General features: G+C 56.0%; 3 protein-coding genes across 3 annotated transcripts in view; 2 read left to right on the plus strand and 1 right to left on the minus strand.

Moving 5' to 3' along the window:
• The first annotated feature begins 18 nt into the window (after positions 1 to 18).
• Positions 19 to 2,793, plus strand: Rpl18 (ribosomal protein L18). Its single transcript, XM_021166946.2, has 6 exons — positions 19 to 123; positions 1,232 to 1,318; positions 1,513 to 1,620; positions 1,894 to 1,992; positions 2,270 to 2,463; positions 2,677 to 2,793. Exons 1-6 carry the CDS (start codon positions 121 to 123, stop codon positions 2,750 to 2,752), a joined length of 567 nt encoding a protein of 188 aa, XP_021022605.1. The 5' UTR covers positions 19 to 120; the 3' UTR covers positions 2,753 to 2,793.
• Positions 2,794 to 3,172: 379 nt separating this feature from the next.
• Positions 3,173 to 10,294, plus strand: part of Fam83e (family with sequence similarity 83 member E) — an 8,843-nt gene continuing 1,721 nt past the window's right edge. The window contains exons 1-4 of the mRNA XM_021167993.1: positions 3,173 to 4,580; positions 5,372 to 5,539; positions 5,786 to 5,910; positions 8,773 to 9,217. Of these exons, the coding sequence (XP_021023652.1) occupies positions 4,107 to 4,580; positions 5,372 to 5,539; positions 5,786 to 5,910; positions 8,773 to 9,217 (1,212 nt within the window). The 5' untranslated portion in view covers positions 3,173 to 4,106. The remainder of the gene's footprint in view (positions 4,581 to 5,371; positions 5,540 to 5,785; positions 5,911 to 8,772; positions 9,218 to 10,294) is intronic.
• Positions 7,072 to 7,776, minus strand: Spaca4 (sperm acrosome associated 4). The gene has a single exon (XM_021167994.1). It carries the CDS (start codon positions 7,539 to 7,541, stop codon positions 7,158 to 7,160), a length of 384 nt encoding a protein of 127 aa, XP_021023653.1. The 5' UTR covers positions 7,542 to 7,776; the 3' UTR covers positions 7,072 to 7,157.

Raw genomic sequence — 10,294 nt, forward strand, 5'->3', positions numbered from 1 at the left:
CGCTAGTTCTGGGTAGAGTGTCCCGCATTGCGTCACGAGTGCGTCTCGCAGGCCGCTCTTTCCCCGCCCACTCCGGCGCGGTTCCGTCTTTCCGGACCTGGCTGAGCAGGAGGCGCCATCATGGTAAGCTCGCTGAGCGGCCTCCCCGAGTGGCCCATCCGCTGCCATCCTCAGCAAGTCCCGCTCGTAGCGCGACGGAGGGGTGCATGCGGTGCCAAGGGGAACTGCGGGACAGGCTAGGGCCTTCGATCGGGACTTGCCGGAGCCGGTGGCCGGCCCCGGGCGCCTCCCGAGGCTCGTCGTCTTCCTTTCAAAGTTTGGTTCTATGAGCCAGGCTGATTGCAGCTCCCAGTGAGTCCATTCCGGCCTCGAGCCCACGGCCGCTCCCTCGCACCAATCTTTCGAGTGCTGGGGTTCCAGGCGGGATCGCTGCTCCCAGTGTCCCTGTTTCCTAACTTGCCATTGGGAAGTTGAGTGCTACGATGAGCGGAGCCACTACACGTTGCCGGGTTTGGGGACAAGCGGACGTCAGTCCTTCCCGGGACAGTGCTACTAGTGTGTTTGGTGTGTAGTAATCCTGTCCCTGCCCTGTGTGTTGGGAAGACGTTCATGAAGAGCCTTGAAGGTGCAGTGAAACCGCTGTTAGTATCTCAGTAACTACTTATGGATGCTCACGGCTTGGGAAACAAGTGGGGGAGAAAATTAACCGGAGCACTTTGTCTTTCTAGGGTTGTTTTGAAGTAGGTAGTGCAAGGCTTTGTCACAAACATGTCTCCACGTCTAGAATGTACTGTTGGCTTCTTTTTGACTGTTCTCCAGATTGGGAGCTAGTTTTGAAAACAAAAATAGAAGCTAACATTTTTACAGGGATCTGAACTCCCATCCATACTGGGCCCAGAACCAGGGCCTTTACATGCTAAGCAAGAGCTCTAAGGGACTCTGAGCCAGCCGCATGTCTTGTGCAGCTCAGTTTTTACTCCGAGACAGTGTTTCAGTGAGTTTCTGGACTCTGGGAGGAATGGTTCCAAGCCGAGACAAAAGCATCACTTGTGTGTGTTAAGTGAACTTGTCAGTGGGTGGGAAATGTCTTCTTCCTCTAGTTTGAATCCTTTGGGGTTTGTATTGTCGACTCAGTAGCCTAAAAGTTACAGATACAAACAGGTATAAATATCATCAAAGATACAGGGCACTGGTTCTGATAATTGGCTCCATGGTGGTTCACCTCCCACAGGGTGTTGACATTCGCCACAACAAGGACCGAAAGGTTCGGCGCAAGGAGCCCAAGAGCCAGGACATCTACCTGCGGCTGCTTGTCAAGGTAAGCCCGGGGTGCTACACCAAATTACAGCTCCCAAAATGAGTGGGGTGGGGAGAGGAGGAGCCTGGACACAATGCCCCAACCCCCCACATCACCAGGAGTTGAGCGGGATGGGAGAGCTGTGTTAGGGTCCTGGCTTGGGGGTGGGGTGGGGGCAGGCAGTCCCATGCTCAATCTTTTCCTTTCCCTTGCAGCTGTACAGGTTTTTGGCCAGAAGGACCAACTCCACCTTCAATCAGGTTGTGCTGAAGAGGTTGTTCATGAGCCGAACCAACCGGCCACCTCTGTCCCTGTCCCGGATGGTTAGTAGTCAGAAGGCGCGTCACACATTGGGGGGGGTAAGGCCAGCAGAGGATGCTCTGTGCTTTGGCCTCTCTACTTTGCCTCTCCAAGTGATAAGCCCTTGGTCTTTTTCTACCTGGGGATTTCTCTGACCTGGGTCACTTCTGAGGTTGGAGAGAGAGATTCCAAATCAGTGATAGCTGGCAAGCTTTTGGGGCCCTGTCACTGGAGGGAGGTCGGCTTCAGCCAGTGGGGGTCTTGGCTGTTTGGTTTAACCGGCTTGCCCCCGTCAGATACGAAAGATGAAGCTTCCTGGCCGGGAGAACAAGACTGCTGTGGTTGTGGGGACGGTCACAGATGATGTGCGGATTCTGGAAGTTCCCAAGCTGAAGGTAAGTGACCAGCGTGGGCCCAAGGGACATGTCTCCGGCCAATTGGGGGGCTTTGCTATGTGCCGGTGCTACCCTGCCATGGGAGCTGTAATCAAAGCTGCTCTTCGTTGTGTCCCTCACCACTGCAGAATGATGCTTTGGAGTCCATTTGCACTGAAAGCATTGAGGGTGCTTGCCATCTCCTGGGGAGACTTTAGTGGCAGTTGTTTATCAGAGTCCGCCACTGGGGGGGGGGGCGTGTGACAATCCCCACAGCCTCTGGTGTGTGCCTTCTCAGGTGTGTGCACTGCGGGTGAGCAGCAGGGCCCGGAGTCGCATCCTCAAGGCTGGGGGGAAGATCCTCACCTTTGACCAGCTGGCCCTGGAGTCTCCCAAGGGCCGGGGCACTGTGCTCCTGTCTGGTCCTCGGAAGGGCCGAGAGGTGTACCGACATTTTGGCAAGGCCCCAGGAACCCCACACAGCCATACCAAGTGAGTATCAAGAGCTTTGGCCTCTGGTAGTTGTTACCCATAGTGGCCACTAGGATGTTGAGTTCACTGGATGGGGGGTGGTCACAACTTTGGGCTAGCCAGGGCCTTTGCCACTTCTGAGGGGTGGATGGTTACTGCGAAGGCTGTTTCCAGTGTGACAGGTCCTAGTAGCCAATGAGCTGGGCTTCTCTAACCTTCCTCCTTTCCCCACAGACCCTATGTCCGTTCCAAGGGCCGGAAGTTTGAGCGCGCCAGAGGCCGAAGGGCCAGCAGAGGCTACAAAAACTAACCCTGGATCTTACTGTTAATTAAAAAAGCATTGGATGATGATGGTCCTCTGTGTTCATTCATGAAGTTGGAATGGGGCAGGGTGGGATGAGGGCCACTAGTGGTGACAGCATTTGATTGGAAGTCAGTACAGACCCATTTTGGGGGGGAGGGGGTGGGGCCTGCCCTGCACCTGGGCTGCCTGTGCCCGAGCCCCGCCTCTGCTGGGTGTTATGTTCGACTGCTTCCTCCTAGGATTAGCTTTTCCCAAGACCTTGGTGTAGGGGGATGTGGGGGAAGGCGTGGGAACAGGTGAGGCCCTGCCTCTGCCAGTCTCTGAGCAAGATGCCCAGTAGTCCCTCCCCCACTGTTTGCACAAGGGGCTGTGTCCTGACAATTGCTCCCCGATGGGTGGAGAGCTGAGCTGCACAGGAGGAAGTCAGAAGCTCCTGAGCTGGCCCTCAGCCTCAGACCGGGCCAAAGCCTGGGGTCTGTAGACGGGGAGGCCTGGTTGTGTGGTGCCAGTTGGCTGGAACCTAATTCAGGCTTCACAGGTACATAGTTTCTGTCCAGGAAGTAGGGTACAGCCTGAAGATTGAGGCTGGCAAGAAACCCAGGCTAGGTTCTCAATCGATTGGAGGACAATACTCATGGCTGCTAACATCTTGGACTGGTTTTGAGGCTCACAGCCAAGGTAGACTTCAGACTTCAATACCTTGAAGATCCTCACTGAAGGAGACTGGCAAGTGTCTGGGGAGGAGGCAGGGGATAGGTTCTTTCTGACCCTGTGGCAGGCAGAACTGGGAGAAAGATTAGCCTGTGGGAGCTGGGGTGGTGGGCAAGAAAGTTTACTCAGAAACTACGTCCTGCTGAGATTAATCTCCATGCAATGAAAGGGAGGGAAGAGTGGGTCAGATACCATAGATAAGCCAAAGTGGCAGGCTCTCAAGCCATTGGTTACAAGCAGTAGGGTGACCAAGGACAGGCAAGCAGCCATTTAGCAGAAAATGCTTAGGCTGATAGCCAGACCTGTCAGGGCAGCCAGGTCATCCTGACAGGCCTGGAGCAGCCAAGAACCACCTAAAGCTGCCGTGGCTCCAAGTCAGAGGTGGTCCTGTCCTGCGGTTTGGCAGAGGCAAAATGGGAGATGGCTGACTGGCAGGTAGTCAGCAGGCACATGTGATCAGAGCCATGGTGTAAGGGTATGGAGAGTCTGTAGGGACTGAGTCGGGCAGCTTCAGGGAGCTGTGCGGATGTTTACAGACCTACCCTGGGGGCTTTGGGTGGCCGCATAATATCACAGGACCCCAGATGGTCTCTCCAAAAGCCATCTAGACCCTCCAGGACCTGGCCTCTGGAGGCCTTGTGTGGTTTGAATGGCAGCCTCCCAGCTGGCTGCGCTGGAAGGAGAGGAGTTGGGGGCTAGCGAACCAGCCCTAACGAAGGCCAGCCCTGCCGTCTTGTACTCTGAGGGCCAGCGGCTGGCACTTGAAGCCCTGCTGAGCAGTGGCGAGGAGACTTTCTGGGCCTGCGTGCAGCAGGAGAGGTTGCCCCCCTTTCTGAGTGCAGATGAGGCTCAGGCCCTGGCCACGGCTGCTGAAGACTGGCTAGTACCAAGCCAGGAGCCTGGTGCAGCAGGCACGGGAACAGCCATCACTGATGGGGACGTGGACAGCCTGACCTACTGGCCGAGGCAATCTGAGGAGCCAGCACCCCTGCTGCGGCTTGGCTGGCCTGAAGACACTGCCTGGAAGGGCATCACCCGGGCGCAACTCTACACCCAGCCACCAGGCGAGGGCCAACCACCCATTAAAGAGTTGGTACACCAGGAAATCCAGGCTGCTCAAAAGGTGGGTGTCCCCGCCTCCCCTCCCCTTGACCAGTACCTAGGCTTTACCTATTCCCCATACCCTCCTGGAATTTGCAAGGCTGTACACGTGCTCCTCTGGACCTGGAGCCCAGGCTTTATCCTTTGCCCTTCAGACCTGGAGGCCTCTTACTCCCTGAGATTTGGTATCCACACTTCTGGAGCTAAGTGGTGACCATTTGTCAGTCAGCCCCTTTCACACCAAATCAGAGACACCTAGCTTCCTCCAGGAAAGCCCTGGGGGTAGTTCCCTGCCCTGTAGCCGCCCCACTCCTGCCCCTCCGATGCCCTATTCCTTAGGTAGCAATCTTGGGATTTCTGTGGCTCCAGTGCCAGGTGGTCTACACGGGTTAATATGTGCAGCCTTCCAAGAGTGGAGGTCATGGTGAAACAGGCTCGATGCAGCTGAAGCTCACTATTCGCAGTGACCTGGGTGATGAGTCATGCCACCATAACCGTCTGCCTACAAGGCACACCTTAGTGGCCTAGGCTTCCTGGTCACCAGCACCCAGCCCTAACCTGGAGCCGTGGACCTTTGGCGTTCTCAAGGACAATCTGTGGGCAATAATCTGTGGGGTTAAAGATGAGTTTTCAGCAGCTGGAAACTGGTCTCCTAGAAGGGCAGCCTGGTTCCCTGCAGGGAAGAGTCAGGGTGGGTGTCACCCTGCCACCCTGAGCATCCCATAGAAGCCAGGTCTTGAAGCCTGTGTCTCCACAGCATCCTACCCCCAGTGCCACAGTCCCCCATCCTATGTCTACCCCTATCCCCCCTAGCTAGTGGCTGTAGTCATGGATGTCTTCACCGACCCTGACCTACTCAGAGACATGGTGGATGCTGCTACACGCCGATGGATTCCTGTCTATTTACTGCTTGACCACCAGCATCTGCCTGCCTTCCTGGCACTAGCCCAGCAGTTAGGGGTGAACCTGTGGACCACTGAGGTAGGAGCCAGGCCAGAGCCATCTAAATGTCCCTAATCCACAGAGGGGGACATTTCCGTGGGTCGCTAGATCATTGGGGTTCCCTGAGATCTGAAACCCATGCCACTGGGGGTTGGGAGTTGGGGGGGGGGGGTGTCCTGGATCTTTGATCCAGAACTAGTTATCCTCAAATCTAAGATTTGGTATCAATGGCCCTGGGGATGCTGGGACAGTATCGATGGCATCATAGAATATGCCCTTTCCCAGAACCTGGATATCCGGACCGTGCAGGGCCACACCTTCCAGAGCCGCAGGCGACGGCAGGTGAGCGGCCATGTGCGGGAGAAGTTCGTGCTCCTGGACGGTGACAGGGTCATCTCGGGATCCTACAGGTGTGTCCCCTCATGACACCCTGTGCTCAGCCCTCCCTCTCGACATGCTCAGATGATGGGGGAGGGGTTGCAATGGGGGAGGGGTTGCGATGGGGGAGCATCCTTTCTGGGTCTCTGGGCTCCGCACTCATTTCTACAATGGTTCCACATACTCACCCAGGAGAGGAGGTGTTCTGCCACAGAGAACACTTAGGGCTGTCTCTGCTGTTGGCCAGGTGAGTGGCCTTGTGAATCCCAACTTGGGAAGCTGAGGCTGGGCTCTGAGTGCCAGATAGGTGGATTCAGATCCTAACCCTGCCAGCTCCTAGCTGTGTGCCTTCAGGCAACTTACTCCCCTTTCCTGTGCTGCCTGTCAGAATGAGATGCTAGGGATCAGACTATTGTGGGCTCCCATCAACTCTGTGTACTGAGCCTCATCCCTGCCTCCACCCAGCAGATAATCAGTGGTGTGTCCCTTACCCATTCTCAACATCATGCCAATCCCAGAATCCTCCAGACACAGCCAAGTACCCAGGGTGAAGAGGTGCTGACCAGGAACCGCTATTCCGGAAGGGTACGGAAGGCCACACTCAACAGATTTGTGGCCACAGCTGCCTGCGTTCATGTGGCCAGTGGTGGGAACGTGCGTTTCTAACAAGTCCCCACGCAGCACTGACACTGCGGGTCCTGTTCACCCTTTGAGACCCCGCCTCCATCCCTGAGACATACTGCTTTGGAGTGACACTATCATCCTGGCGCTGCCAGAGGACAGAGCGGGGTAGCCAACACATGACCTAGGTGCTTCAAAGCTGGATGTGGTGACACACAACAGAGAGAAGATCACAGAGGAGGCTGTCCTTAGCTGTGCAGAGAATTTGAGGCCCTTCTGGCATACAGGGAACCCTGCCTCAAAAATCATTCCTGTTCACCAAAAAAAAAAAAAAAAAGTCCTCTGAAATCCCATCGGATATTGATTTTTACCGCATGTCACGAACTCTCAGGTGACACCAACATAAAGAAAGCAGCATCCGCGTAAATGTGGAAAGATGTGCGTCCTAGAACCAATGGGGCACAGCAGAGCCGTGAGAGCCACAGGCTGTGCCCCACACGAAGGCAAGCCAGGGGCTTTGCCAGCCCGCCTCCCACGGTCCTGGAATGGAGGAAGCCAGGGGCCACAGGAGGTAGACTGCGCCTCTGGCCATTTAATGGGGGAAAGGGATGAAGGCAGAAGCCCGGGGCACAGCCCTAGGCCCTGCAGTTCTTGTGGGTCACAGCCAGTATTGAAGCAGCAGCAACAGGCCCAGGAGCAGCTGCAGACCCAGTGACAGGCTGGTAGCCCCTGTGGAAAGGTCAGCGCCCCTATTGCAAAGGTGGCCAGAACAGCAGGTGGTGGTGAGACTGTATGTGAGGCCCATGTAGCTGATGGGTTCCTCGCGGCCACAGCTGGTGGAGTGCACGCAGCCTTTGTTGATGATGGGCCCCACACCCTGGGCTACTCCGTGGCCTGTGAAGCAATCTTCGTCATCCCCACAGTGCATGTGTGTGCCAGGGCACCGAGCGGAGTCAGTCAGCTCGCAGAAGACGCAGTCCTTGATGCCTGTCGCACCTGGGCAAAGAACCAACACCAGAAGCAGTGGCCAGCCAAGGACCATGGTGGCCTGGCGGCGTGGATAGCACCCAAGCCAGGCCGGGGGCTTCCTTGACCTCCTGGATGGCCGAGTGTGACCTCCTGGAATACCTCCTGCCCCTCGTCCTGGCCTTGGGGGTCAGCAGTTGGAGTGTTTCGGGTTCCCGATACAACGTGTCCTTTTCAGGAGCTCTTCAGTCCTCGGGTTGGAGATGGGCCAGCACCCCCTGCTCACAAGCCTTTGGGCCATGGAACTCAGTGACCTCACAGACACTCAGGGTTCTTGGATAGCTGAGGGTGGGGGAGGGGAGGTAGCCTGGTCCACCACAGGCTGGGGGAACCAAGACCCTTCACCTGGCAAGTTAAGGATGCTTGAAGGATAATCCCATAACGCCGACACGTTGGCTCGGCCCACCCACAGCAACCTCACTTTACCGATGGCCCACTGAGGCCATAGGGTATTGCTTGATGCATTCAAGACCCATGTATGTTCAAATTTGCCCTGGAGGTGTTAGAGCCCTGGTCACGTGACACGGAGGACAGGTACCACCCTCTGCAGCCGGTGGGCCCCATGTTCTGCGTGAGATGTGCTTCTTGGATCCTGGTGTACAGTGCACATGCTTAACAAGTGCAACCTTTCTGGTAAACCTGTGGAAATGGTCCTGCGGGTATTAGAAGACCACCCTCATGATAAACTGCGACTCTGAGCTGTCCCTCAGTGGGGCAGAGCAGAGCCCATGTTTCCGGTCATCTAGCTTTAGGTGGTCACGATAACATTTTCCTGGGTTTTGTTGTTTGTTTGCGTTTGTTTTTTTTTTGTTTTTTCGAGTCAGGGTTTCTCTGTTTAGCCCTGGCTGTCCTGGAACTCACTTTGTAGACCAGGCTGGCCTCGAACTCAGAAATCCACCTGCCTCTGCCTCCCGAGTGCTGGGATTAAAGGCGTGCGCCACCACGCCCGGCCGTTTGTTTGCGTTTGTTTTGAGATCGTCTCATGTAGCCTAGGCTTTTCTGGAACAACGTAGCCGAGGCTGGCCTTGAACTCCTAATCCTCCTGTCTCAGCCTCCTGAGTGCTATGCTAGGGTTACAGGCTTCTATTACCATGTTATCCCCAGGTTGGTTGTGACTAGCAGCAAGGCAGATACTTTTTGTCCTCTTCACCAAGGGAGCTGAGGCCTGTGAGATCGTGTCCTAAGGTCACAGGGCCTGGGGTAGCTGCCACCCCACACAGCTCCTGACTGTCACCTTCCATCCCTAGCTTCACATGGAGTGACTCACGCCTACACCGGAGCCTGGTGACCTTGCTCACAGGAGAAATTGCAGATGCCTTCAGCCAGGAGTTCCGTGTCCTGTATGCGGCCTCCAGGCCACTCTCCACAGCTCCGGCTCGAAGCCCTTTGTTCAGTCCTCCTGAGGGCCCACAGCTGCCCCGAAGCCCACACCGTGTGGCCCTGCGCTGTCCTGTGGCCCCTGTGGCCCCATTGCTGTCTGATGGGCCTTTGGCTCAACGCCTGGCTGCCTGTCACATCCTCGAGCGGGACAGACGGGAGAACCCCACCACCACGGGGCCAGCTCTCAGTGACATCTTGAGGAGTGTACAGCGCATCAGGACAGCCAGTGGTCCCCCGACCCGACCCAGCCGCTCCCTATGGGACCTTAGCCGCCTGTCCCAGCTCTCTGGCTCCAGTGATGGTGAAAATGAGGTAAGACCCCCTGCTGAGGACTGAGGCACAGAAGCCAAGAGATGGGGGCCCTGCTGGGATACCAGAAGCGGGGAAAGTGGGAAGCACTTGTCATTTTGAAAGAGAGTTGTAGAGCTGAGGCTGGCCTTCAACTGATTCTCCTGCCTCCACATTCCTTGTATTGGGATGACAGGCATGCACCACTATGCCTGACTAAGTTGGTTAAACTTAACCTACCTATTTCACAGATGGGGAAACTGAGGCACCTGAGAGGAGTTGGAACTTAGCTCTGTTTCCCCAAAGGACTTGTTGGCGTCCTACATCTGTCTGACTATCCTGAGGGTGTTGGGGAAATGGAGGGGGTGGGGGGTGAGGGGAACTGAGAATCCCTCTGCAGTTGTATGGAGAGTGAGGGTAAGGCTGAGCCCAGTTTAGCTGCTTGGATAGACCTGGGCTGGAAATGGCTGTCTGTGAGCCTCAGTTTCTCTCTGTGTGAGTCATGTTGTTGCATGAGAAGAAGCAGAGCCGTGTGGGAGAGACAAGTAGCCTCACCCAGGATGCAGGCCGAGGGAGTTATATCCCTCAGTGAGCTAACCCTTTCTGGCCTCAGCTTCCCAATCTGTTCCCTGGTAACTGGAGCAGAATCATTTCTGTCAGCTTTGTCAATGAAGTTAGACCTAAAGGAAAAGGAGTGGAGTGGCCAGGTCAAGGTCCTTGCCTCGCCTCCGTCTGGGGTTCTCCTCCCTTGGCAAATATTTGTTCCCCTGGATGGCCATAGCTGCTTCCTGCTCTTCCCCAGCTCCACGGCAAGAGGGAAGGCATCCCATGTGGGTCTGGGGTTTCAGGCTCCCCACTTATGTCCCCCAGGCTCTGGAGGCTTCCTTTCATCTTCCTCATCTCCTCTACTGGCATCTCTCCCTCCTCTCTCTACCTGTCATCCCTCCTCCCCTTCCTATTCCCTCCCCTCCCCTCTCTTCCATCTCCTTCCAAGTACCTTCCATCCACCTCTTCCCTTACCTTCTCCCTCCTCCACCTCTAACTCCTCCCTCCTCCATCTCTAACTCCTCCCTCCTCCACCTCTAACTCCTCCCTCCTCCA

The sequence above is a fragment of the Mus caroli genome, chromosome 7 (assembly GCF_900094665.2).
Source record: "Mus caroli chromosome 7, CAROLI_EIJ_v1.1, whole genome shotgun sequence".
Taxonomy (NCBI): Eukaryota; Metazoa; Chordata; class Mammalia; order Rodentia; family Muridae; genus Mus; species Mus caroli.